The 25763-nt window shown below is 42.1% G+C and overlaps 4 protein-coding genes across 7 annotated transcripts; 2 read left to right on the top strand and 2 right to left on the bottom strand.

Moving 5' to 3' along the window:
- Positions 1 to 743: 743 nt before the first annotated feature.
- On the bottom strand, positions 744 to 7928 carry nab2 (NGFI-A binding protein 2 (EGR1 binding protein 2)). Its single transcript, XM_046384121.1, has 8 exons — positions 7550 to 7928; positions 7252 to 7353; positions 6052 to 6974; positions 5719 to 5852; positions 4667 to 4718; positions 4484 to 4598; positions 4190 to 4375; positions 744 to 2045 (listed from the first exon to the last, which is right to left on the bottom strand). The coding sequence occupies exons 3-8, from the start codon at positions 6961 to 6963 to the stop codon at positions 1948 to 1950; spliced, it is 1497 nt and encodes a 498-aa protein (XP_046240077.1). The 5' UTR covers positions 6964 to 6974; positions 7252 to 7353; positions 7550 to 7928; the 3' UTR covers positions 744 to 1947.
- Positions 7929 to 8770: 842 nt separating this feature from the next.
- Positions 8771 to 17105, top strand: dnajc14 (DnaJ (Hsp40) homolog, subfamily C, member 14). Its single transcript, XM_046384109.1, has 7 exons — positions 8771 to 8928; positions 10430 to 11869; positions 11976 to 12082; positions 12477 to 12596; positions 12785 to 12945; positions 13088 to 13190; positions 13556 to 17105. The coding sequence occupies exons 2-7, from the start codon at positions 10646 to 10648 to the stop codon at positions 13848 to 13850; spliced, it is 2010 nt and encodes a 669-aa protein (XP_046240065.1). The 5' UTR covers positions 8771 to 8928; positions 10430 to 10645; the 3' UTR covers positions 13851 to 17105.
- On the bottom strand, positions 16206 to 22473 carry inpp1 (inositol polyphosphate-1-phosphatase). Of its 3 annotated transcripts, XM_046384133.1 has the most exons (7): positions 22246 to 22473; positions 21963 to 22014; positions 21446 to 21651; positions 21294 to 21354; positions 20101 to 20301; positions 19811 to 19985; positions 16206 to 18949 (listed from the first exon to the last, which is right to left on the bottom strand). In XM_046384133.1, the coding sequence occupies exons 3-7, from the start codon at positions 21647 to 21649 to the stop codon at positions 18457 to 18459; spliced, it is 1134 nt and encodes a 377-aa protein (XP_046240089.1). In that variant the 5' UTR covers positions 21650 to 21651; positions 21963 to 22014; positions 22246 to 22473; the 3' UTR covers positions 16206 to 18456. The 3 variants fall into 3 exon arrangements, with proteins under 3 accessions (XP_046240089.1, XP_046240087.1, XP_046240088.1); XM_046384131.1 differs by lacking the exon at positions 21963 to 22014 and having other exon boundaries at positions 21446 to 21653; positions 22245 to 22473; XM_046384132.1 differs by lacking the exon at positions 21963 to 22014 and having other exon boundaries at positions 22242 to 22473.
- Positions 22415 to 25760, top strand: LOC124056577 (protein S100-B-like). 2 transcript variants are annotated; one of them, XM_046384155.1, is made up of 4 exons: positions 22415 to 22530; positions 23958 to 24061; positions 24270 to 24413; positions 25026 to 25760. In XM_046384155.1, exons 3-4 carry the CDS (start codon positions 24285 to 24287, stop codon positions 25176 to 25178), a joined length of 282 nt encoding a protein of 93 aa, XP_046240111.1. In that variant the 5' UTR covers positions 22415 to 22530; positions 23958 to 24061; positions 24270 to 24284; the 3' UTR covers positions 25179 to 25760. The 2 variants fall into 2 exon arrangements, with proteins under 2 accessions (XP_046240111.1, XP_046240112.1); XM_046384156.1 differs by lacking the exons at positions 22415 to 22530; positions 23958 to 24061 and having other exon boundaries at positions 24078 to 24413.
- The last annotated feature ends 3 nt before the right edge of the window (positions 25761 to 25763 follow it).

Raw genomic sequence — 25763 nt, forward strand, 5'->3', positions numbered from 1 at the left:
TCTCTGATCTTCTCCCGTTGTCTGCCTGAAAATCAAGCGAGGGAGGGTTGTGTGTGGATGAGTGCACATGACATCGCTGGTACAGGTGAGTCATGCCGGCATCGAGGCTCGGTGCAGAGCGTCAGTGCAACAAACAAGACGACAGCAGAGGTGTTGCTGGTTGTGTGACGCAACTCCTGCAGCTTCTTCCACACGTCAGAACAGCCAAGAAATAATAATAAAAAATGATTCTTTGTGGAAAACAATGCAACACACTGTGGTTTTAAGCAATAAAATAACATTTATTGAGATGTAACAAAATAAATAATCTGTCTGGCAACATAATAAACTGAGGAAGTTACTAATGCTCAAGAGACAGGCAGGTGTAACTGATGCACAGCACGCTACCTCACTGATATACTCTGTGGTTAGATATACAAAAGTTCTCATCAATATGGGCCTTGCCATTACATGAAGTGTGAATATATTTTAACAGTTTAAATTGGGCCCAACAGGCTGACGTAGCTTGTAGGAGCTGCTTCATCAAGAGTCAAGCACCATGAGATTTCTTTCTGAAAAACCACTGCATGTGTTTTTTTTTTTTAAATTATTATTATTATTAAAAGTCTCAAAGGACAAAAGAACATTTTTTTAAAAGGGAAAACTGACATATGGTTCAACTCGTTAATATCTAAAACTACAGAAATTATCCCAAAACACACCGCCATGGTTTAAGTTTCCGCTACACGTAAAAACTCTACTCCAATCACCACATCTTTGAAAAATGCTGTGGTAATTTCTTTTTTTTTTTTTTTTAATTTTCTAAATCTTGCTATGTTGTTTGGAATGCAGTTTCCTCACAGGCTGTACAGTGGCACCTTACTGGGGACAACATTAAGGTAAAGATGAGGGGGGGTAGCGGGAAAGTCCTCCCTGCTGCAGGGCCCATAGAGCATGATGCGTTTGCTGACCCCTGACCCTGATTTCACTGTGGAGAGAAAGGCAACTGAAACTCTGGCTGGAAATCAATAAAGCATCTGTGTTTCATGCCAGTGAGCTTAAAAAAAGGTGTTTGGAGTAAATATTCACATTATTAATAATATAATGAAGCCTGAAGTGTTATCTATCACACACACCATATCAGCTGCTTGAGCAAAACATCATGGCAGAAAGATGTGACGTGATTGGATGATTAAGAACTGTGTGTTTATATGTCAGAAACCTCAGCATGCCTGTTCGGATCTCATAGGTGATTAGATGATGCAGCAAAGGACAAAAGGCCTCTGACACCTGACAGCCGTGATTGTGTAATCCAACTTATGCCAAATGCGTCTGAGTGGGGTTTACTTGTCTTCATCTTTAAATTTTAAAGAATATCTAACACACTGACTTCAAAAACCAGAACATCCATTTGTTTCCTGAGGGTGAGGAGCTGTTGTTTTTATACTGCATCTTGCTGGAAATGTAGGTACAAGTTGTCCTACAAAACCACGTTTCCTTTTTACAACTACCCCATGTTACTGGAGCAGAAAGTTAAAAGAGTCCATTGGAGCAGAAAGTTAAAAGAGTCCATTTCCAAAGTAGCAGTGCCCCCTGCTGTGTTGAGCCCATTTCATCTGAAACAGGTGACGCTTTTAACACACTTCTCAACAAATCGAAGATTTTTTTTCCTCTTATTTTTTTTTTCTCATCAGCTCTACTCTGCAGGACATCTGGTTCATATATTTAAAAACTAAAGCAAAGAAGCGTCTCCCCTACAGATTTACTGTATATAAAGTCAGATCAGTTCATTTTGAATTGCATTTAGAAGTCAATGCCGGTGTGTGTGATATCAGTCGGCTGGTAAATTCTGACATTTGCTGTATTGATTTTGAAGTCGATGAGACTCTCAATGCAGGTACACAAAGAAAAGCCTGCTCAGGGACAAGCTGTGTGGCACAACAAGTTCCCTGACATCTGTTGGCATTTTCATTTTCCACGGTGATTCGAGTCGTCTTTGGTGATGCAAGGGCTACTGCTCCTGCACGCTGTTACTGAGCTTCGTCTCTCCACTTTACTGTCCAGGTCTGTGGAGAAAAGTAGAATTTAAGATAAGACCCGATGCTTAAATTAACTCAGGAGTCAGTTAAAGAACAGCTGGAAAAATAAAGTCTGGCTTGTGTGCTTTTGCAGATTTTATTTAAAATCAAACACTTATGACTTGGTGCTGCTGTTTAACTCTTCAAGATCAACAGTGTACAGTTTTGCAGTGAACAGACAGCAAGTTATTATAACACTGAGATGTAAGATGAATATAATAAGTCAAGAGCCACAGTAATCAAAATGCAACCAGTGTTTTAATAGTTTGGGGAATTCAGCAAGAAACTCTCCCACATGAAGTGAAGTCATCGTATTTTATATGACCAACCCAAGCTGTTGAATAACAAAAAGTCTCCAGTTTCTGCTGAGTTTAATTAGTTTTTGGACTGGTGATAATGTATTGATGTGAACGAGATGTGAGATCAATAGACATGAATCTCTTAATAATAATTACGTGTATTCATACTGAAACAGTTACCTCCGATATGTAAAGTGTGATGTGAGCTTGTAAATGTAAACAGCACGTAATATTCATTTATCGACTGTTCATTTATTTATTTGTTCATTAAGAAACCCTCCTTGTACATGTGTTGTAACGGTGTAGGCAAATAAAATAACATATGAAGAACATAAATTGTGATTTAATAGCACATATTCAGGAACATATATGTAAAACCACAGGTGACTACACTCGTCAGATGGAGAACCGTGAGCCCATGACGATGTGAACTGTCAGCTGAAGATAAGTTATGGCAGAAAAACGGTGACAATGAAAGAAAGTGAGACAAAGTTCTGATTAATGAGAGACAGACGAAGGAAACTTGGATGAGTGAGAGAGGGGAAAAAAAAACAAGACAAAGTGAGGGAGATTGACGTCAGAGATGAAACATATGTCATTTTTTTGTTGTTTCCGCAGTCCTTTTGGTAGAGGGAGAAGATGTATAAAAAACTCTGTGCCATTTCCCTGCCCACAGGTTTTATTTTTGTACACTGTCGCTTGGTGAGTCAATGCAACGCCCCTCCAATTACCTCCCACTCCTTCGCCCCCACGCCCCATCCATCCCGCCCTTCAGCCCACGCACCTAACACACTCTGACGTCAGTCGCTGCTGAGGAGAAGGGGGGGGGGGTCCAATTCTGCCACCCACAGAGTACTTCCTACCCCCCCTCCCCTCCCCTCCCCTTCCCCGCCCCCTCATGTCTTTGCTGGCTTCCTTCTCCTCGCTTCATCTCTTCGACTGGCTATCACAGCCCAGAACGTCTAACTCGCTCAGATCATTGCTTTTTTCTTTTTTTTTTTTTATTTCTCTGTCTTGTGAGAAGCTGTGATGCATCAGAAAAATGCTACAGTAACAGGGTATTAAGGAAGTGCTATAACAGTGTAACACCCCCCCCCCCACCACCCTCCTTCTCTCACTCTTTTTCTCTCTATATATCGCTCTCCACCTCCTTCTGTTTCCCCTTCTAACTTCTATCCTCTCTAATTTACAGTCTGGTGAAGTTCGGCTGTGCATGGTGGGAGGCGTCACCTACTGTGACTCACTAGAGTTCAAGCTCTAGAGCAATAAAATATTCATTGTTAGGAGAGGTTAGTGAGTCTCTGTCTGTCATTTTCAGTTCAACTTGCATTCTCTTAATTCTGCCTCGGATTCCAACTTCTAGGAATATTTTGATATTTTGGGAAGAGTTAGACTTGGAAAAGTGATATTACTCTCATGTCTGCATGATAAATACAAAGCCAGCAGTCGGTTAGCTTAGCTTAGCATACAGACTAGAAACAGGAGGAAACAGCCAGCCTAAAAGTGTAAAACGGCTTCCAGCCAAGAAATATTTCAACACACTACCCCCATTGAAATCTCAAATTGTGATATTTTTTTTTTACAGTTCGTTTTTTGCACACATGAAAAATACAAAACAAAGATACAGCATGTTAACTTGTGAGTTTCAGGTGTGCTGATATGTGGATTTTGTCACCGTTGGACAGAGCCCTACTAATAATCATATTTCCCAAAATGTCAAACTATTCCTGTAACTTTAACAAAGTTGGACACTGCAAAATGGCAAAATAAGACTTTTATTCTGCGTTCAGTATTAAGCACATAATATTGTTAAGTCACGATTGGCGGATTCACCTGCAGAGCGAGTTCCTTCTGAACCTAGGCTGAGCTTGCCAGTCCGATCATGTGACACCATCCGAGCCAGTCGCAGCCCTTCATCCATTAGCGTTTGCTGTATGAGATGGCGACTCCAGTTGGCAGGGTTGGAGGTGTCAGTGTGGGGACGGGGGGATGGAGACTGGTTGCACTGTGAGCCGATTTCTAACAGGACAAATAGATTTGGGTGTAAATGCTGTCTTGAAACACACCGAGTTCTCATGGAGACCTGATGATCTACAGAAGAGCTCAGAGAGGACAAAAAGTCTTTACCGTGTGACACACTGTCGAGGCTTTCTGCAGATAAGCTGTCATCATCTGCCCTCTGGGTCAAGCCCTCTGAGCCCTCGACTCCGAGAAGTGATGACACACTCTCAGGCACAATCACCTAAAACACATTGCTGTCAGTTTGCTGCCGATGAAACACTTTATGGCCGTGCTGCACTTAAAACTCACCTCGTGTCTCGCTCTCTTCTGGGACAGTAAGCTGTTCTCATCTGCATTTGTCCTGCAGGAGCGAAAAAAAAAAAAAAATCTAAGCTCATCCTTGGAAACAAGCAGTCTCAACCCCCCAAAAAAATCTTTTTGCTGAGCTTTCAACCTTGGCAAGAGGAAAAAAAAAACCCTACTGGACCTTGATTAAAGATTTTCTTTTGTCAAATCAAGTTACTGCTTTTGCAGAAGATGCAGCAAAAGACACAAATTCACACTGAATACCACTTTTTTTCCAACTTGTAAAATGACCAGGTACATAAACTACGGATTTATCAGAATTATTTATTATTTACAATTATTAATTATTTGGATGAAGGTGTCTGTTGTAAATATTTGAATGTCATGTGGTAGCATAAAGGGAACTTTGATCTTGGTTTGTATCATTTGACCGTAACTTGGATAGGAAATATAAAACATAACATTCATTCTTTAGATGTAATGCATTATCATAATATAATGACTACTTTTAGAAATACTTAGCTATGGTTTGTGCTTTGCTTTTACTTGCTGCAGTTAACTCATTACAAGGAGCATCTTGCTCAATAAACTTTCACAAAGATTATATTAAAAGGTGTTTTGTAAGTTGTGTATTCCCTTGTGACTCCAGTGTTCAGCTCAATACACTAACACTACAGAGGTTGGAGTTTAATTCCCACTGTGATCTGAGCCAGGTTCAATGTGAAAGTGAATGAAGCGGAGGGAAGATGACTCACGTAAACCATGCGGTTCGTGTAGAATATACTTAACACTGTGTTTGTTTCAGCTATGAAATGAATTTATTTACATTTATCTCACGTGTAGCTCGTTATAACACTACTCCATGTTCTGCTGAAAGGTTCTCTATAAAGATTTTGCTTTGTTCTACAGGAAAGAAAAATTAGAACCTATAGTGCTGACGATCCAAGAGGATTTTTTTTTTCTTACAGGAGCAATCAAGACCCAGCAGGTGTGAAATGTGTTGGGCACTGGTTGCTGGTGAACAGGTCACTCTTCTCTATAAGCAGCAGCCCTACCTTGCATGCTTTAGTGTGGAGGTGTAGGCACATTTTCTCGCCACCTGCCGAGCCAAAGAAAAGAGTTCCACTCGTCTCAGCAAAAGTGCATTGTCGCGCATGCAAAACTGGGCTGCAGCCTCATTGATGATCAACTGAGAAGGAAAAGCATCGGGTGAAGGAGGGACACTGTGATAACGACATGCAGGCAAAAAAGAAATTGCATACTTTTGATCTGAAATGTATATTCAGGCATGATGTAAGACTCGCTCTACCACCATGTTGTTGTAGGTACGAAACATGATGTGATACGTTCAGATACTTAATCTTTGTTCTTGTCTTTGATGCTTTTACCTCATGATGAGTGAGCTGCTTCCCTTCTCTCCTCTTGGAGTCAAAGCGTCCATAGATGAGACTGTACTTCCGGATCTCTTCTTCCTTGTTCGCATCCTGGGACCCCATTTTGAAGATGTGCCCTACAGTCTTTGCCATCTTCTTGTTCATCCTAAGCAGAGTCTTCACCTCTGCGGGATCCGACCTGGGCAGGGTCCTGAGGAGCCTCTCCACGCTCTCCACCACTGCCTTCGCTGTCTCGTTGTCCAGCTGTCCTCCGGGCCAGGCTGACAGGGTTGCTGGGGTGAAGGAAGCAGATGGGCTCGGAGATGTGGAGGGACCCGGGGGGCACGCCGACAGCAGAGGCGGGCTGGGCGGCTCCTCCTCTATTCCGGATGCAGAAGCCAAAGTGCAGTTCCCATCGGGCTCTGGGCTGAGCCAGTGTGGGTCCATGGGCGACAGTTTTTCCCTGTAGTGTGTGTCAGGTGGCTGTGGGGAGGCCTGGGAGCAAGGGCTTCTTGGACTCCCACTGTGCATTGGAGTAAGACACGCCCGATCCTCTCTTTCACAAGGAGACCCCGGCTGCCCGTTGCTCACGGACTTCCTGGGCCCGCCTGCTGGTCCGCTGGCGCCTGTCCCGTCCACTTTGAACAGTGGAATGCCCCCAAGAGGGACATTGGAGACAGGCTGGCTGAAAAGCGCAGGGTTTGCAGCCCAGTCTCGGAGGGCCTTTTGCAGCCTACGCACGTGCAGTGGCTTGGTGGCCATGCCAACTAGTGCCATGATCTCCAGGAACTCCTCCTCCGCCGCCTCACAGAGCTGCTGCACGTCGTCACCACCCTGCTGGATGAAGGTTTCATAATAGGCCAGCAGGTTGGCCCTCTGCAGCACCCGATAGAGCTGCAACTCCCCGAGTGTGCGTGGCAGAGACATGGCACACAGCACTAGAAAGTTTAAGTAGGAGAAAGGAAAGACATGAACCTGCAGGTGGAGAAATCCTGTACAAGTTATTTATTTAGGTAAAGATTCTGCCACCTGGACTAGACCTGGTATGCCTGAAATTCATCAATCAGCATTGATAAAAACAGAGTAAATATAAGAAGTTTGTGCATGTTTTGCAGCGATTTCCCCCTCCCATATTCCTCTATGTACAAACTATTTTACAAACACGTTTTTCATTTAAACCCTCAAACGGTTTGAGTGCTCATAAACCTCTCTTACCTTCTTCAGGTCAGGCAGTCAGATGTTCACTGAGGGGACCGACGTATTTGCAGAGCTGTGTCTCTCCAACCACCCGATGTCACAGTTAGTCCCGGACTGGAACTGATACAGACATCAAAACTAATTTCGGTGGACCAGTGAGACAAAGCCACGTTTAGACGTTAACAGTAGGTGCTAAGATTATTGTCTCCAGTTCAGACACAACCATCGACTGGAGGCGAGTATCCCTGAGCCAGATGTTAGCAGAAAGCACGCCGCTCAAAGACACATCACAGTTATTATCATGTTCGCTTCTTACCCCGCTGCTCACTGCCGAAAGCGTCCCCGGCTCGGATTGGCGTAGTAAATCCCCTTTGCGTATCGTACCTCGTCTGAAATCACTGGCAGAAATCCTCCTCCGGCGCACCGTATTGGTTGCTGGCTGCCCTGTCTGTGTGGGCTGGAGAATGACGGGGGCGGACTGCAGCACGCCATCTGACCGAAAAAGAGCCTTCCTCTCCCGGTAGAGAGGCGGCTTTCAAATTGGAGATGTGGGTGGTGGTGGTGGGGGCTTGAAATTAACCCTCTGCGTCTTCAAGATGAGTCTTTCATGCAGAAGCTTTAGGGGGTTCCCACAATTTTGCCATGTCCAAGACTCCTTAACAAGTAGTCAGCACACAAAGGCTATAGCCTCATACAGACAATACTGAGCAGATGTAACATTTGAGTGTGGGGGGTTACTCACCAGTGAAATTCCAACCACCACCCTCATTTATTTATTTAGGAGAGGCATGGTCTTACATTATTCTGAGAGAACAGGTATTGACCCCCCCAGTGTAATTTTAAATGCTGGTATTTCATTTTTTGTGATTTTAATACGTCAATTCACACTAAAAAGATGCTCAAACTCTTTAAATCTGTTTCTGCACATGTACATTCAGGCTCAGCATTGACAAACTTTACCGAGTTCACTGTATATCACTGTCGCTATTGCAAAAGTAGTTTTTACAATTTAAAAGGGTGTAACGTTTGATTTATACATTTGTCTTTTTGTGAAAGACTGTAGAGACCAGCTGATGTCATGATTTGACTTACTAACCAGTTAGCTACAGAAAAGGTTTGATTTTTGCAAAGTGAACAAGCCATTTCACAACCATTTTCTACGTGAGCAAAGGCCTTCCTTGACCACTTATTGTGTTAAATGTAATTTAAAGATATTCTGTTGGATTAAGACTTTTCTTAAAATTTTGAAAATAAGGAACCTTGACCTAAGTAAATGGACGGGTTTGTTCAAATACTTTTGGGCATGTTTTACATAATGAGTGTAAATGACTTTAGGGGATTTATCTAGATAGATTTAGAATGATTTATTAAAGCTGTGTCACTCTTTGCGTGTATCTTATTTACATAATGGATAAATTGGGATATAATAATAAATCTATTAAGAAAAATGTGTTAAAATCGAAGGAAAAACGATTGTTAATGAGTAGCTATACTTACAAACCATTGGGTGGCAGTAGTGCTTCTCTCGGATGTTTGCTAACAGTCAGAAAACAACGAAGAAGGAGGAGGGGGAGGAGGCGGAAGAAGAAACTAGAAGAAAGTAGGAAAATGAGCAGGAGAAGAAGAAGTGGCTAAAAAATCAACACGGGCACTTGGCTGTCTGTTCACAAACAAGGTTACAAAATTATCTGAGAGGTATATATGACATCTAGTTTCAATGCAAAATGCAAAAATGATTTGCCTCCTTACTGGACTCGTCCGATGTCTTAGAAAATACCATAGCTGCCTCGTCAAACTCCACAGGAAGGGGAAACAAACGTTAATATTAGCTGGTTAGCTGCTCATTTGGTTGTTTGGGAGCTAGGTGCGTTAACAGTTAACTGCTGTCCTGTCGTTTTAATGTTCGTTTGAGACCTTATTTAGTCGAAATATTATCATGTTAGTCAGCCGTAGGCAAGCTAATTTTAGCCCCCGTAGCGCCTGTCTGTCATCCTGTTGGCTTGCTGCTTCCTCCCTCATGCTAACACCCTGGCTAACATTAGCCGCCTTTTAAACATCAGATGTTGTTGTCAGTGATAAATTAATATCAAATTAACATGTCCGCATGTTCGACAGGCAGGACTGAACGTTTTGCAATGCCTGTTTTCTCTTTATTTTTATCCGTTCTTAAAGGTCAAACGTTTGTTCATATAAGCCGTTTTTCGATAGACAGTGTTTTTATTTGGCTAATTGAATTAGCAAACACCCAAGCAATGTAACTGAATGTAATCTGTGTTGTAACGTTATTATTATATGAGTGCGTTTTAAACCAGGTGTTATACTTTTAGTTTGCTTATTATTATTTGTACAATAAATGGGCAGAGAAGGTCATGTAGCTTTATTATATGTCTGTTAATCATTAATGAGTTCCATTACTCAATCGGGCTTAGTCTTTTTTTTTCTTTACACAGGGAAAAACGCGTTTTTCCACAGTCATGGTGAACTTTTGTCTCCTCCTCAGCTGTAAAGTAAAACGTTTGACTTAGGCAGTTTATGAGAAATGCGTCCTTCACAGGGCTGCAGCTAACTGGTATTTTTATAGTCAATTCATCTGTGTGTGTTTTTTTTAGATGGACTGTTTAGTCTATAAAAATAGTCACAAAAGCTTATCACAGTTTTCTATAGCTTAATGTGGCATCTTTGTATGTCTTGTTTTGTCCATCCAACACTCCAAGTGCAAAAATATTTACTTCAGTCATTTATAATGATACAAAGCAGAAAGAAAAGCAGCAAATAGTAAGCAAATGTTTGACATTTTTTGTTTGACTAAGTTTTATTGGGGTATGTGTAAGTTCATAGTGCTAGATTTCATGTGCACTGTAATGCAGTACAGTTGTTTGGAACTGTCTAGATTATATAACCAGATGTGAGTGTCTGTTGGTGGCCAATCCAAAATTAAGTATCCAAAAAATAAAATCCATTCTTCATCAGTATTAACATTACGATGCTGGTGTCATATGTCCAGAGATGTAAAAAGAATAATGATGTAAACGATATGGTTGAATCTCTCATTGATGACCGATGTTTATCACATTAGTGGCCTTGCGTTCTGCTCTTATTTTAGCTTTAAGGTCCTGCTTTGTTTGTTTTAGTATTTGGCTATTTAGTATTTGAACGTGGGTGTAAGCAGTATGTTAAACTCTGTGTTGCTTTTCAGACAACGGCGTGGTACACAATGTGAGGTGTGTAAAAAAGCCTTTTGACACCTTGAAGTCGCTGCTGATATGGTTGACATGAGATTGACCCTCAGAAGTCCCCAGTCTCACTTTTTTTGAGAATGTGGGGAAAATGTTGCCACAGCTTAAGGGTCTAGGATATCATCAGCCCTGAGATTCCGATTTCATAGCGCTTCAATCAAACAGCTGTAAGGAACATGGAGAGAGAAGCAGCTGAGAAGGAGATGGATGGTGTTACGGATAATGACGAGGAGACCCCTGATGGTGATTACACCTCAGGCACCAGTTCTGGTCAGTGTGCAACCAGACAGTCTGATGATGATTGCGAGCAGGTGGAGAAAATGGCCTATCTCGAATCTCAGGGCACCCCAAATCCAGCCACTCCACAAGACTCTGGAATTGGTGAGGCGGAGTATTTTGGATCTACAGAGGCCAAAGAGGATGCTGAGGAGACTTCAGATTTGTTCGAGCATGACAGCACGGCAGATCACGAGAACTTGCACGTTATAAATCAAGAAGAGGATGAAGCTGCCAAGGAGCAGTTTATGAATGGTGAGTCTGGCTGGAGAAATGATGGAGCTGGAAGGAAATGCAAGCTGAGGAGCAGTGGATCGGTTTCGGAGCAAAGCAGTCAAAGTGTTTTTTCCTCCATGCAAAAAGGCAATGTTGCATCAAGTGGTGGTCGACACAAGCAGACCCGCAGAAGAAACCACCACCACCACCATCAGCAGAATCGAGGACGCAGGAGGACAGGCAAGCAGCTCATCTTGGCTTTCAAGGAGATTTTGTCGGAGTCTCTGAGCTTCTGGTGCATATCTTGTGTCCACATGATGATTGAGATTATTGTCACGTTAACTCACAATTGTGGAGTCGGTGTGGAGACCGGAGGGGTGAAACTTTACAAGTTTGGGCAACAGCTCCTTATGAAGATCACAGATATAGCAGGAATGAAGGCAGATGCTCATCGAATTCTGAAAAGGACAAAATGCTCAGTAATGGACCTGGTGGATAAAATTGTTAGGTCAGTGAAGTGGGGAAAAACCGCTGCCTTATCTTCTTTGAGACTTGTCTGTGCTTTGGTTATTCTCGGATCCCAGTGGGGAAAGGGTGTATTGGTCCGCCTTGGTGGAGAGAGAGGAAAACGCTATTGGACAGCTTTTCAGGAGTCAAGGTTTTGGAAGAACGTGTCGTCACTGTTTGAGAGAGTCCGAAGCAGGTTCAGGAGGGATAGCCATGCAGTGCCGTCCAGCCCTGAGTCACCCGGCAGAGCAGGGAGAGGCCAGCCAGGCCAGGAGCTAGAGAGACTGCTGGCCTTGGCTGAGGTGCCAGAGGACGAACTCGACCCCTTCACAGTGCTCGGCGTGGAGGTGCATGCCACTGAGGCTGAGCTGAAGAAGGCCTACAGACAGCTGGCTGTCCAGGTGTGTGTGAGGCTCCAGCTAATGGATGCCTAAATGACTAATAAACTGTTCTATGAGGCTAAAAATTTTTCCTTTACTCATACAACCTTTTCTGCTGTCCTTTCAGGTCCATCCAGACAAGAATAAACACCCACGAGCTGGAGAGGCGTTCAAAGTACTGAGGGCTGCCTGGGATATTGTCAGTAACCCAGAGACACGACGAGAGTATGAGTTGTGAGTACATAGAAAAGAGGTTATGGAAAACTGGAAGTGGAGGATAAATTATCTTCAAAACGATTTATTGAGTGGCTATTTTTTTAAAAAAAAAAAATTTAAGTTACACTGATAAAATAATCATTTGCTTTTTTCTGCAATTGTTAGGATGCGTTATCATTTGCGTTATTTGAAAACAAAAAGTCAAGTGTCCTTCAATTTTAATATATGCAAAATGGTAAATATAAGTTGTGTGGAACTATCCTTGGTCTGTTGTTTTTCAATTTACAGTGTTTTCTATTAAAACGATTGTTGTTAATGGGCCTAAAATTGTACGGTGATTTAGAGTGTGTTTGATTCCTTGGGCTGAATTTGTTTATGTATCACCCAGCCACTCCGTTTTGTTCCCACGCAGGAAGCGTATGGCAGCAACTGAGCTCTCGAAGTCCATGAACGAATTTCTCACTAAACTGCAGGATGACCTGAAGGAAGCCATGAACACCATGATGTGTACCAAGTGCGAAGGCAAACACAAGTATGTCACTACACGCCCAGCGTAGGCAACTGACGCGTTGTCATTTCCTCAGAAGTTCAACATTATGTTCTATGCACAGTTGAATCATGTCTCAGGTTGTAGACTTTCATCACAGCTGTGTTTCCTTCCTTGACCTGTGTGTGTGTGTGTGTGTGTGTGTGTGTGTGTGTGTGCGTGTGTGCGTGCAGGCGGTTCGAGATGGATCGCGAACCTGCTGAGGCCCGGTTCTGCGCTGAGTGCAACCGCTGCCACAGTGCTGAGGAGGGGGACCTGTGGGCTGAGTCCAGTATGTTGGGCCTACGTATCACATACTTTGCCTGTATGGATGGGAAGGTTTATGACATTACAGGTGAACATTAGCTTTATATGACATTATTCACTTACCTTGTGACTAACTGCAGTGTGCATGAGCAAACAGAATTTTCAGAGTATTTCCTAGATGCATTTTTCCTCTCTTTCTTGTGACCTGTTGTGATGCTGTCATGTTTCAGAGTGGGCTGGTTGCCAAAGAATAGGCATTTCACCTGACACACACCGTGTGCCGTATCACATCTCTTTTGGTTCAAAGAACAACAGCAACTCCACACGACACAGGTACGCTATTTTTATTCAAGTTTGGGTTGTTATTGTGGCAAATATTATCCATTTGGCCATGTAATAAAAAAATGCAAACAGAACTTGATATCAATATTTTTTCCATCTTCTGTCATGTTTTTTGGTTTCCGCTGATGAAACGTTTCCTTCCACTGTGATTGACACATTTCCCAGCAACATTTTGTTGATGGCGCATTGATCATGAAAATTCTCCTAAACTGTTTGTATTGTTCATGAATATAAACTTTATGTTTAAATATATTATCAGCCTTATTTTAATGTATTGTGCTCGCATGCTGTTGCCACATGACCAGAAAAGATCACCAACCAAAAACATCTCTGAACTTTCAAACTTCCATTTTCAGGACGCCCTCAGAGCACCCCACAGGTCCGACCAACCCCGCAGAACTGCAGGACTTCTTCAACCGCATCTTCAAGGGAGGACCTCCGAACGACATGGCTGCCAATGGGGGCTTTTTCCCCTCAGGTCCGCCGCACCATCAGCCACCTGGTGCTGGAGCGCCCCCGTTCTCCCCTCCCCCAGGCCAGACAAGTTACTACATGCCAGGGGGTCACCGTCCTGAGTCCAGTGAGACGTGGGCTGAAAGTGGCAAACCCCCGAGAAGGAGGAAGAAGTTCCGCAAACCCTTTCAGAGGTGAAGTCTGTAGACCTCTCAGTGTGTCAACATAGCAACACAGGGACTCAACAAATAATGGCCATGTTTGTCTCTCGCCTGCCTGTTGGCATGCCATGATCTGAACTGGAGAAGGTTTATGTGCGTAAGGCTGCGGTCAGATCAGCCAGAGGAAAGAGAGACTGGATCATGAAGACGAGCCTTTTGACTGAGTATTGAAGGAGGTTTGAAGACCCGGCAATGATGGTGCTTTACCTCTCATTTCACCTTATTTTTTCATGGTCTTAAGACGACTGTAGCCTTGGCATTGAGGTCCTTATCGGGATGCTGTAATAAAACATTTTCCTTTCATAATTTCCTGCCAAATCTTGCAATGCATGATTTACTCACCTGCATTATAACACTTTTTTTTCACTTTTGTTGTCAATGTTCGGCATAAGGTTAGTGTTAACCAAATCACACTTGAAGAAAGGTTTACAGGCCAGTGATGGATCGCTCTAATCAGCATGAAGCAGATAATGATCTGGGCAGCTTCACTGTGTCAGTGTTACTCATGTCAGCGACATGTGGGTCTACAACTGCACCTCCGCCCACCATATTTCAAGAATGAATCAAAAGCAGCTAAACTCAACACATCTGAACTAAATGTGCTAAAATGGCAGATGATTTTTTATGCAGTAACTGCATTTTGTTGTGAGCTGGTCTCAGAGCTGCATGTTGTGAGTCTCTGGTACTGTGCTTACAGACAACACTTCAGTCATTCAACTTCCTCTGAGGCAACTAACATTTGTGTTACTTTTCTTAGTTGTTTGTATGACTAGAAGCAGGCAAATTGTCTCATTTACTAACATGATGCGTAATTGAATACTAACTAAAACTTTCTAGAGGTTTACTTTCAGTGGTTGGATATTACAGAACCTCTAGAATTTAAACAAATCTATTCAGTTGATGCTTGTGTGCTGATTACCAGAGAATCACATCCTGCATTGTAAGACCACTCAGTAAAAATGAATTAGCCTCTCTTTCTTTCTCTGAGAGCTGGAGAGGAGAGGAGGAGGTGAACCTGCAACTTAAAACAGGTTGTAAAATCTGGGTCTGAAAAGTGAAAATGAGCTCTTTTGTTTTGGGATGTATTGATTCGACGTGCAAAAAATCTGCCTTCTGTTTATTGTTTCAGCTCCGGATTGGCATTATAATTACAGCACAGGTTGAAATCCAGTTCACTTTAATACTGAGCTCCAGCAGAGCTCTCAAAGCTTGAAAAGTGTCACCTTGACATTTTGAAATGATGATATTTCCGCTGTTTACGGGACCACACAGAACTGGTCTGCACTGCCCCCTGCTGATTCACTATAACACAAAATGAAAATGCTGGTCAGTTAGTAATACAACAGAACATACAGGAGTTAACTGCCATTTGAGGCTTAGATGCAATTTGATGTCATGCTTATTTACAGATAATGAAGGAAGCCTGGCCTGTGTGTAAATTTACTGTGCTGTCAGATTGGATTTTTTCCGTTCAGCATTATTTTTTTTAATCATTACTGACTTGATGGCCTTGAATAAGACTACAGTTGAAAAACGTGTTGCATTTAGAATATACAATATGTTAACCTAATACAGTTAAATAAATCTTGCTGTCATCTAAATTTTGACAGTTTTCATAAGGGTTTAACTTCTTCTTAAGTGCCATCTTATGCCGCCGTGGATGTTTCGGGGCATGTTAAGCTTCAGCGATCTGTCGTGACTGTCACCCAGCTCAGGACGTGTCAGTAAAGACTCAGATTTGTCTTCAGCTATCCTAATTATTTTTTATCCTCGTTCTGTCATGTCATCTCTGTGGCGGCTGACAGCTTCTGATTAAAGAAATCAATGATCTGACTGTAAACTAGAGTTTCCTCCCACCTGTATGTGGTTCAGCTTTCAAAATGCCAAGGTCACATGATCACAGAAAATCTGCTATAAATCCAAATAACTTGATTTTCTTTTAATCTCCCCAATGTTGCTGCGTGTAACAGTGTGAGAATTGGTTTTATTTTGGCTTAACTGCATAGAAAAATTGACATTTTCATCATAGTCAAACTGATATTGTTTACATCTGATTTGTGAAGACTGTAAGAGTTTAGTGAAATGGTTGTTATGTGTGATAAGGCATTTGACAAAGGCTATTTTTTTATATTGACAGTTGATGAAGTACCATTTTGTGTTCATTTGCACACCCACCCCGGTATAACATCACAGGGATTTTGAACAGTCAGAGGTGATTTGCCAGACTCCTCCAGCTGCAGCTGAGTAGGAGGTGTAGCTCGCTAAGCTAACAGCTCATTTACAAATTCAGATTTATTATTATTATTATTTTATTTTTTTTTTTTTTGGTAGAATTTGAATGTTAAACGAGTGACAGATTTTTGGAAAACAACACTGGGAGTCACACAGCCATAAAACTCTGAAGCAGCCCAGAGTTTGTAATGATTCATGTGAGCTTGTCTTAATAGCTCAAAAACATGAGCCTTGAGTTCACCGAGGCAGGACGTTAAGTTTACCGCATTTCTTTCATGTGTCAAATAGTTTCTCTCTTGTACATTTAACATCAGTTTCCCAGACATGGAGTGAGTTTTTCTCAATTAAAATGGCCCTTCCTTTTAATATGAAACCAACCCAAAATCTAAAAAAACAAAAAGACCCTGATTTAGCTTATTCTGGTAAAGGAAAGGAGGTTACAGCTAATCAGGCAGACTTAAAGTCAAATTGTTCCTGTGTGATAAACAGACAGCAACAAAAGTGATTAAATTTTGCTCATAAGTTTGTTACAGCGTGCAATAATCAATCTTCCATATTTGTTTACCATCCTCATTTTCACGATATACTGCCAAATACTTAACTCAGTCCCTGTCTCGGAAACTGGCTCAGATCACAGCTGTAACCACGTTAAGCAGAGTGCGTCCTTTTCCCACACGTCAGCCTTGTCTTGAGAATGTACAGTGCTGTATGCTAAAGGTAGCAGCTCGAAGTCCAAGAGGTCAATGAAAGAGCCAACACATTTTTCTTTCGTTTGTTTCTTTCTTTTCAAATTTTTAACAGAATATGCAGAAGTATTGCAAAAAATTTCTGACAATCATCAGGGTTTGTTTTTTTTTGTTGTTGTTTTGTTTTTGTTTTTTTTTTGTGGGGAATTGTAACGCGAGTTCCCTGGCTGGCAAACAGTTTTAAAATATCACTGTTGGGTTTCTTTTCCCCTGCTTTCTCTGGTTTTGAGAATAAAGATGATTTCCTACATGCATATCGTTCTGTTCTGTGCTCAGTATGCATAACAAAGGATTTCTCGATTATTTAACAATGCGTATCAAAGTTATTCTACACATGACATGGTAGTAAGGTTACGTCGTGTCATCATTACAAACATCTTGATAAGGTAATAAAGTTTCGGTCCTTCAGCAGAGCCAGAGTAGGACATGTTTTTGGACCGACACTGCAATCGACCAATCGCAGACATCATCAGTGTGCTGCTTGTCTGCTTCTGTCAAAATTCCTTTATGCTTCTCCATAGGCAGGTTTTCCGAATTGAAGTTAGCAAGTCCTTGGGAAAACTCAACCCAAAAATGTGACCTTCTCAAAATCCTTCACTGTCTTTCATCTTTGTCCTCTGGTACCCACCTTGGCTTAATATTTCATTTTACTGTAAACCCACACTGAAAACAACTCAGTGTCGCTGTTTTACCTCATATGGCGTCTCCATTCTCTGACCTTATTAACTAATGGTGCTACAGCTGTGGAAAGAGGGCAGGCCATGACTGACTATCTCTCCGCTCCTTAAAAGGAGCTGTTTCAGAGAGATGCAAATTCCTGCACACTGCTTGATTTGAGTCTTATCCACTCACTTGACCGATCATAGCCTCATACAGGTTAGATAATATCACTTTTCATAACTGCAATTTTGACCCCAAAGAGAAGCAGTCTTGTGATGCCACATTATGTTTCCTCTGGCAGCGAAGCGTTCCTCGACTGCCCTGCAGTGAGCACCGTACTTTCATTGAACTCGTATTTTTCTTCATGCAACACGTAGACAAACTCTTAACAAAGCCTATCAAGGTTTGATAAATGATTCATTGGTCTGAGCTAAACAAAATTCGCAAAGTAACGCTTAGTGGAAGTCAGTGGTGGAACTGACGGAAAAACTTTCTCTTAGTTGTCCTTCTGCATTCTGTCCTGACTTGTACTAATTTTGCTTCCTGAACAACTCTTTTAGCCTGCATCTTGACAGCCTTGAGAGGAGCACAGCACTCTCTCGTTTCTTGTTTTCTTAAATGAATCAGATTAATTCAAATCTTGTTCAATTTTGTGTTTTTTTTTTTTAAACCCTGGTCATGCACCCACATGTAAATGACACAATCCAGAAACACTGATTAAGACAGAAAGTATTTGAAAATATTACTTTGCCCAAACCTGATGTTCATCTTGTAATATATAAACTTGCAAATATATCTGGTTAAAAATAAGACAGTAATATTTATAATTAAAATATTTCATCCTGTACCTCCGTTCCTTCCCATCTATTAATACAGAACACATTAATATGGTCATATATGCAACAATGCTTCAGCTTGTTCTGATTACTGCCACTGCTTTGTCGATTACAGCTTGCCTTTCAGAGCTCCCATGATGCTGCGGAGCTGAGAACAGTCTCGGTAAGCCACCAGGCCGCCATGGTTTGCCCAGCGGTCTGCTCCTTTACACTCAGTGTGAGGCTGGTGGTAGGTCAGTTCTGTCTGTTGATCCGGGGCGTCAGAAGTGGACTGTAGACCCTTCGCCAGGTCCACCACTCCCCCTCCGAGGGCTCGGAGCAGGGCGTGAGGAGCGCAGGAGTCCCACTTAAAGGTGCTTCCCTCTGAGAGGATGTAAACATCAGCCAGACCCTGAATGACACACAGGATCTTGTAGCCGGCTCCGGAGGCGTACACGATCTTGTCAGGACCGCACAGCGACGTCAGGGTTTCCTTCACCACCTGCTTCTCGCTGGAGCTCAGCACCACAGACAGACCCCCTCCAGGCCCATTGTTCGGCCGCGACTCTGAGCAGACGTTGACGCCTCCACAGGACACCCCCCAGAAATGCTTGCCCCTCCAGCTGTGAAAGCGAATAATTAGTGGTGTTGGTTGAGAATATTTTACTTTAGACGAAACCCAGGGAAAAGACAGCAGCCCAAGATGAGACTGTTAATTCAGATTATTAATTTAAACCTGCAATGACAGGAACATGTTGTGAACAAAACACTGACGTGTCATCACATTTTAATTTGATATACTGAACTTGTTAGCAAACACTTGATTATCTACACATCAGCATCTACAGATCAAAATCATCATTCATTTAGAGTTGTGTTTCTGTACCTTCAACATTCACTCTCTTTTAGCTCTATTTTGGTCTCCACCAAGGGAAATATCTGGCTCTTCAGCGTATAAATGCTTCGCTATCTTCAACAGATAGTTGCCTTTCAAACTCTGCAGCTTCACATTCTTCACATATATCTGATTTAAACTGGACACACAAGTTTTATCACATCTCGTTCACAAGGTTCAGAGAGTGAGTCACCTCATCATGTAAACACTCGCCCAGTTCTGATTTATCTGACACGTAGAGCATCTGGTTAGCCTGGACATGCAGCTCGTCATGAAAATGAGATGAAAATTTTCACGGCTGTATTCTTACTAGGGTGGACCTCATAACATTTCCCTAACACCTCCCACACAGGGCTAAACTTGGGCTGGGACATGGTCCAGAGTTGCTCTTTCACAAGTGGAGCTCAGTTCAAGGAGAACTCATATCTGATAAATTGTCATATAAACACAAGACACAAAACTGTTAAACAAAACTGAAACAAAAGAGGCCTGCACATACATGCAGTGACTGCTGTTTGAATGTTTACACCTGCTGGAAACTCAGAAGCAGAAGATGAAATGTGTCTTTTGTTTCCTGTTTTTAACTCACCCTCCACCTGCTGGATCTTTGTAGTTGAACGGCTGGTTGATGACGCCCATGACGGGCTCACCTGTGCTCCGGAGGTAAACGCCGATTAGGACCAAAGCGCAGTGCAGACCGGAAGGAGACAGGTGGCCCTCCTCCAGCACCTCCTCTCGGCCCTCTATGTACTGGCTGGTGGCATCTTGATAAAAACAAAGACAGAGACATACAGTTCTCACTGAGGGTCTACTCTCCACTGTGTGCTGGAATCAGTTTCCTAATCACTGCAGCAGACAGGAAAACTGCCAGTCTTTCACCTATGGGGTCGATCCATACGCCGAGTTCAGCGGGGCTGACTGGCACCGTCAGACCGTCTGTGTGGGCCTCAATGGTTGCCGGGTCTTGGTGGATGGCTCGAGCCAACAGAGACGCCGCCGTGTGGTTGCCGTCCAGCACCGAGGCGAGCAGCGCCGCGGTCTCCTCCTCCGTAGCGCACACGGTGACCGTCACGCTCTCTCCTGGTGACACAGAGTCAGCGAGGCTTCGTTTGACTACCTCACAACAAACGCCTTTTAATATTTACACAGTGCAATGAGCGGCATGATCAAGCATTTAGACAGTGGCACACTGATTATGACTGATTATACATTCTGAAAAATCATTCTGCTACAGCAAGGTAGCAAATTTTTAGTCCCTCTAGTATTTACTGAAGGTTTTCTGCCAAGGAGGTTTTGACAAACAAATATAAATATAATAAATAAATATTTCTTTATGTAATTTGCAGTGAAAATATACACAGCACAGATAAAATAAATTAAATAAATGAAAACCCCTTGTGTGAGACACTTAACCCCCGGCAGCTGCAGTGCACTGTGGTCGTACTCGGCAGCTGTGCGAGCGTGAACTGGACATTGCAGAACTAAAGAGCGCTGCTTTTCAGTGAAGCAAGGGCTGAAATGGAAACAGCCAATGAGACGTCTGAACTATCTGACAATCGATTAATCGCTTAAGTCAATTATTGAATACAAAATGCCAAACAATCTTTGTTCCCAGCTTCTCAAATGTGAGGAACTGTTGCTTTTCTTTGTCTTATGTGATGGTAAACTGAATATCTTTGGGGTTTTTTTGGACTGGCGTGAAGAAGTTGGGTTGGGCTTTAGGAGATTATGTTTATGAGTTGACTGTGTTTCTTCACTTTTTCCTGAGATTTTAATTGTTTGACAATTGATTTTTAGTTACAGCCCTAATATCACGAGGTCAAAACTTGACTTTTCAACACCGAGCCGATCATAAGAGTAGCCAATAAGCAAATCGGCAACCAGTCACACATGAAAAACTGATGTGGAGTGAACCTATGGTTTTAGGGCGCCAGCGAAGGTACCCTGTCTGTTCATATGGTAATCCAGTATTGTTGCCAATCACCTTCAGCACTGAGGTATAGGACTACAATCCCAATAGAGTTAAAAAAAAACAACCATGTAGTGTGTTAAGTGTAATAATACGTATTTACCAAGCCCATTTTCAAACTTGTTGGACTCCTCTCCGTGAATGAAACCAGCCATCTCAGGGAACTGAACAAAAGAACAGACGGGATCATGATCCAACACACAGTCCAGCTGCTGTTCATTCAGACAGTTTACAATTCACACCGACTTCTCCCACCTGAGCACCAACATCATGCCGGATCATCTCTTGGATCACCACGTCGGCAAGCGTCTTGAAGTCCTGGACGAACTTCTTGTTCTTGTCATCTCCGGTCTTCTCTTGCACAAGGAGCTGAAAGAGGGGGGCCTCCTGCCTGCAGACTCGAGCCACGTTCGCCGCTTTCTCAGCCACCCGGAGCAGCAGCCTCAGCAGATCAGCCATGTCTGAAGAAGAGAAGAAAGGAAGAGAGAAGTTGTGGTAGGTCACACATTCATACACTGAGCTAATTATAGCCTAAAAATGAAAACAGGGCATTTCTGAAAAAAGACAAAGTGTTTGAGGGAGGGCTGTGGCTTGAGGTCTTTGCATGACATGCAGCACACAATCCCCTCCAAAAACACTTCATAATTTAATTTAGAATAATTATTTATGGACTATGAAAAACTATATGAACACACCGTGTATAATCTTCTAGTAAAATAATATGAGAAAAACACCCACAAGCAGAAAATGACTGCCGTGTGAGCCCACACACCTTGCTGAGTGTCAGTAATGTCAGGGCGGTATTTCAGTACTGATATATCCTCCGGAGATGGAAAAATATAAAAGCTGCCATCAGTGTTCTTGTTTGCACGCAACTTTACTCCAATTAGCCAACTATATTGACATTACTGCTGCAACACAACGTTGAACATATTTGCACGGGATTAGCTGAGCATCTGTGAGATTACATCACAGGTAATGTAGAAAAGGATTTTAAACGACCAAGAAAAAGAAAAAGAAAAACAAAACAATAAAATGAGTGAAACCTTACCCCAAAAAAAAATCCAAGTTACGCGCTGTTTATTCTCCTCTCGGCTGTCGCGTCTTGTTAGCTGTTTTTTCCTTCCGCCCTACGCTCGCTGAACCCGGATAATGTGGTGTGAAAGGACGCAGAGTTTCAGTAAAAACAGTGGCGTTAAAGCGCTTAATTAAAACTGGGTTCCGTCTGCCTCGGTTTCTTTACGTCAGTGCGAGTTTCCTATCGCAGGAAGGGCGGACGGTCTCCTCACATCTAGGCCGCCCAGCTAAAGGTGCAGGCAGGAACGCAAGCGGAAAGCACGGTAAGCACTTTTTTACAAGGTATGGACAACAGGATGTAGCTATGGTGCGTTCAAATGCAAATGCGAATTTCCAGCTTTCCAGGCAGTTGTAGTGTGATATCAGGTAAAGTGGGACAGTTTTAGGTACATCTCTTTGATTCTTTTTTCATTTGAACAAATCCTCACCGACAGTGAAATAAAATTGTAAAAATGATTTAGTTAGACTGACATAAACCTCAATTGCAATCCTCTTTATGAGACGTGCTTTCTGGTTTAGTGGGACACTAGTTTGTAAAGTGGGACACTTTCTCTAGCATTAGCATTGCTTATCAGCATGCGAACGAATTCCAAATATCCATATTAAGAAAACTGTGGATATTCTGATATGTCTGTTTAATCTACATTGCATCTAAGCTTTCATTTAGCTGACTCTTGCATACTACTGCTGCTACTGGATATGATGAATCGATATTCACCGTGATGGAACTGGGTAGTAAACTGTAAACAGTGACTCATTTGAATTCTATTATAAGGGTGGAAATACTGATGTTTGATTAGAAGAAACGATCAAAAAATAATTTGAGAACATTTATTTTGCTTAAAGGAATAGTGGACAGTGGCTCTGGACAGTGCTTTTTCACCATTTGTCCATGCACTCTTACAGCTCCTGTACCTGTCTTTCATCTACGGATATTTTATTTTCTTTCTTGGCTATACTTTGCTTTCCTTGATGTTTCATTTTTATTTCACTTCTCTTTTCTCCTCACACACCGTGTTTGCCATTTCCTGTAACCAATGTAAAATGTGACCTACCACAACAATTTCAACAATTTGATGGTGTATTTACTCATTATTATAAATTGACAGTTGATATTATAACACGTGAAAAGTTGCTATGGGTCTTCTGTGGGTGATATCAGCGTGCCAGAGTGTCCAGAATCTAGAAGGGTGGTGACTGGTCAACAGGAAATACATTTCCTGAACTCATAATCCCACTCCTCCAAACTCATCTGCACACCATCAGAGAGAAGGAAGCTTACCCGTTTTCTCTATGTATAAACATACATTTTATATGAATAGTGAATTTTTTTCTGAACACATTCTCAGACTTTCTCACCCAGATTTGTTTCATGTTCAGTGTATGAAACACTGAATATGTTGGACATTTTCTGAAACTAATCAAGAGTTCACTTAAGTTTGCGAGACTCACAGCATGGACCCTCACAACAATACTGTGGCCAGACCACAAGTGGAAGGAAAATGCATCCGTTACTAAGTGCACATACAGGATTACATTTACACACACACACACTAACTTTGTGAAATGGAGATTAAGTGACAAATTTTAAGAGCAAATGGCTTTTTGGTTGAGGCTCCCACCACTGATATCCATTAGTTGTCCATTATGTATGTCAACGGATAAACCTTCATCTGATTGATCAATACAGTTAAGTGTCTACTCTCAGCTGGGCAAGGAAGCCAACACACTGCTGAATAAGCCGTCAGTTGCACTGAGGATCCTTACAAGACGGAGGAGTTTCTTCACAAGAAGGTAAGAAAGACTAAATGATGTAAACCATTTGTCAACATCTGAAATCTATTCCTAGTAACAGTTAGAAGTTAAGGGCATGCGTCATGCTAGAGTCTATTTAATGCAGAAATACATGCAGAAAAACAACAACCTCCATCACAACACTCCAAGTGAGTGAGGGAGTGAAACATGAGTGTGAAGTGGGATTGAATTAAATTGTCTGTTGCAGGCTTCGAAGGCCAATATGTCAGAGCTGGAGCAAGGCATGGTCACTATTATTCAGGTTTTTCACAAATACTCGGGTCACAAGTGCAAGCTGAAGAAAACGGAGCTTAAAGCACTTATCAACAACGAGATGAGTAATTTCATAAAGGTGGGCTATGGAACTGAAAGTGTAAATGCATGTTTATGGCTGTATCGTTCTTATAACAGCTCATAAAAAACAACTTAAAGGTGTTGGGCTGTTCATGACTACAGTGTTCCACAGTTTAAATGTGTATTATTGTGAATTAGATACTTGGCAAAAGCCGCCCTAGTACTCGAGGGATGTAGATGTTGGTTGGTTCATTTATAAGTTGACTGTCCGTCACTGATCTAGACTGAAATATCGTGACAACTACGGCACCAGTGATCAGATTTATGGTCTCTAGATGACTCATCACACACATGCAAATGACCGAAGCTTCTTCAGCCTCAGATTGTCACTGACCTTTAAACCAACCTAACATGCAAACATGTTACACTTTGCTGTTGCTGTGATGACAAGCCAAGAGACAAGCTTTGACAAATGTGCAGAGGAGTTAAAAACCTCCAACACAGCCCTCCCAACAAGTCTCATTTTATCCAACAATTTTGTCTTAAGGCGTGTAATGAGCGCGTAAACCTAACGGTGTCACTAGTGGCGCTATAGAGTTTCGGTCTCGTTAAATTAAATGTCCAAATGCTGCAAATGTTTCACGTTTCATTTTCTTTTTCTGCTAAACAGAAAATCCAAGAGAATGACACTTTGGATGAGCTCTTTGCGGACCTTGACCAGAATGGAGACCTGGAGATTGACTTCAAAGAGTTCATCGCCCTCATCGCCATGGTCACCTCAGCGTGCGAAGAACTCTTCACCCTGAACTACCATCATGATTAGTTAAAGTGTACATGCATTTCCAAAGAATACAGTGTGTGAACTTTTTAAATGCAGAGTATGTCGCTCTCGGTAAAAACAAAAAGACATGAGTAGCATGGAATCATGGGAGACTAAGGCACACATGTTCAGAGACAACTTACTGTTTTAAAGTTTTATTTATGTTTCTTTCAGTCAGTTTTGCAGACACTCTGTTACTGGATACTGTTACTTTGAATAAAGTTACGTATTTGGTTGTTCACAACAAAATATATAATGAAGGACTTGTTTTTTTTTGACATGTTAAGGAGGAAATGCTACATGTTATCTTTAGGTGGGACTGGGTGATTAGCTAGTTTGTATCTGAGAAAATTTTATCCAGCATGGAGCATCGATGTTTGTTACATCTTTTGTTTAGAGTTTGTCGCATAAAATAAAATGTATAAATTATGACAACTCATGAAGAATCACACGCCCACAGCTTCAGACGTCCATTTCTGATCAGTTCCAGTCTGAACTTTTGTATGATAGCAGTAAAATTTAAGACCTGCAAACATGCAGTGTGCCACAGGAAAGCTGTGCATGGTGGTGACATCAAATCTTGGGCAA

Source organism: Scatophagus argus, chromosome 3 (genome assembly GCF_020382885.2).
Source record: "Scatophagus argus isolate fScaArg1 chromosome 3, fScaArg1.pri, whole genome shotgun sequence".
NCBI classification, from domain to species: domain Eukaryota; kingdom Metazoa; phylum Chordata; class Actinopteri; family Scatophagidae; genus Scatophagus; species Scatophagus argus.

What these genes read in the sequence shown, in the direction of transcription:
- nab2 (XM_046384121.1), bottom strand. Translation starts at nt 6,963, where the DNA reads ATGTCTCTGCCACGCACACTCGGGGAGTTGCAGCTCTATCGGGTGCTG. An exon ending in AGAAGAGAGCGAGACACGAG is followed by an intron (nt 4,599 to 4,666) that starts GTGAGTTTTAAG and finishes AATGTGTTTTAG; the next exon opens with GTGATTGTGCCTGAGAGTGT. An exon ending in CCTCGACAGTGTGTCACACG is followed by an intron (nt 4,376 to 4,483) that starts GTAAAGACTTTT and finishes TTGTCCTGTTAG; the next exon opens with AAATCGGCTCACAGTGCAAC.
- dnajc14 (XM_046384109.1), top strand. Translation starts at nt 10,646, where the DNA reads ATGGAGAGAGAAGCAGCTGAGAAGGAGATGGATGGTGTTACGGATAAT. An exon ending in ACACGACGAGAGTATGAGTT is followed by an intron (nt 12,083 to 12,476) that starts GTGAGTACATAG and finishes GTTCCCACGCAG; the next exon opens with GAAGCGTATGGCAGCAACTG. An exon ending in AAGTGCGAAGGCAAACACAA is followed by an intron (nt 12,597 to 12,784) that starts GTATGTCACTAC and finishes GTGTGCGTGCAG; the next exon opens with GCGGTTCGAGATGGATCGCG.
- inpp1 (XM_046384133.1), bottom strand. Translation starts at nt 21,649, where the DNA reads ATGGCTGATCTGCTGAGGCTGCTGCTCCGGGTGGCTGAGAAAGCGGCG. An exon ending in CAAGTTTGAAAATGGGCTTG is followed by an intron (nt 20,302 to 21,293) that starts GTAAATACGTAT and finishes CTGTGTCACCAG; the next exon opens with GAGAGAGCGTGACGGTCACC. An exon ending in AAAGATCCAGCAGGTGGAGG is followed by an intron (nt 18,950 to 19,810) that starts GTGAGTTAAAAA and finishes TCGCTTTCACAG; the next exon opens with CTGGAGGGGCAAGCATTTCT.
- LOC124056577 (XM_046384155.1), top strand. Translation starts at nt 24,285, where the DNA reads ATGTCAGAGCTGGAGCAAGGCATGGTCACTATTATTCAGGTTTTTCAC. An exon ending in AGATGAGTAATTTCATAAAG is followed by an intron (nt 24,414 to 25,025) that starts GTGGGCTATGGA and finishes TCTGCTAAACAG; the next exon opens with AAAATCCAAGAGAATGACAC.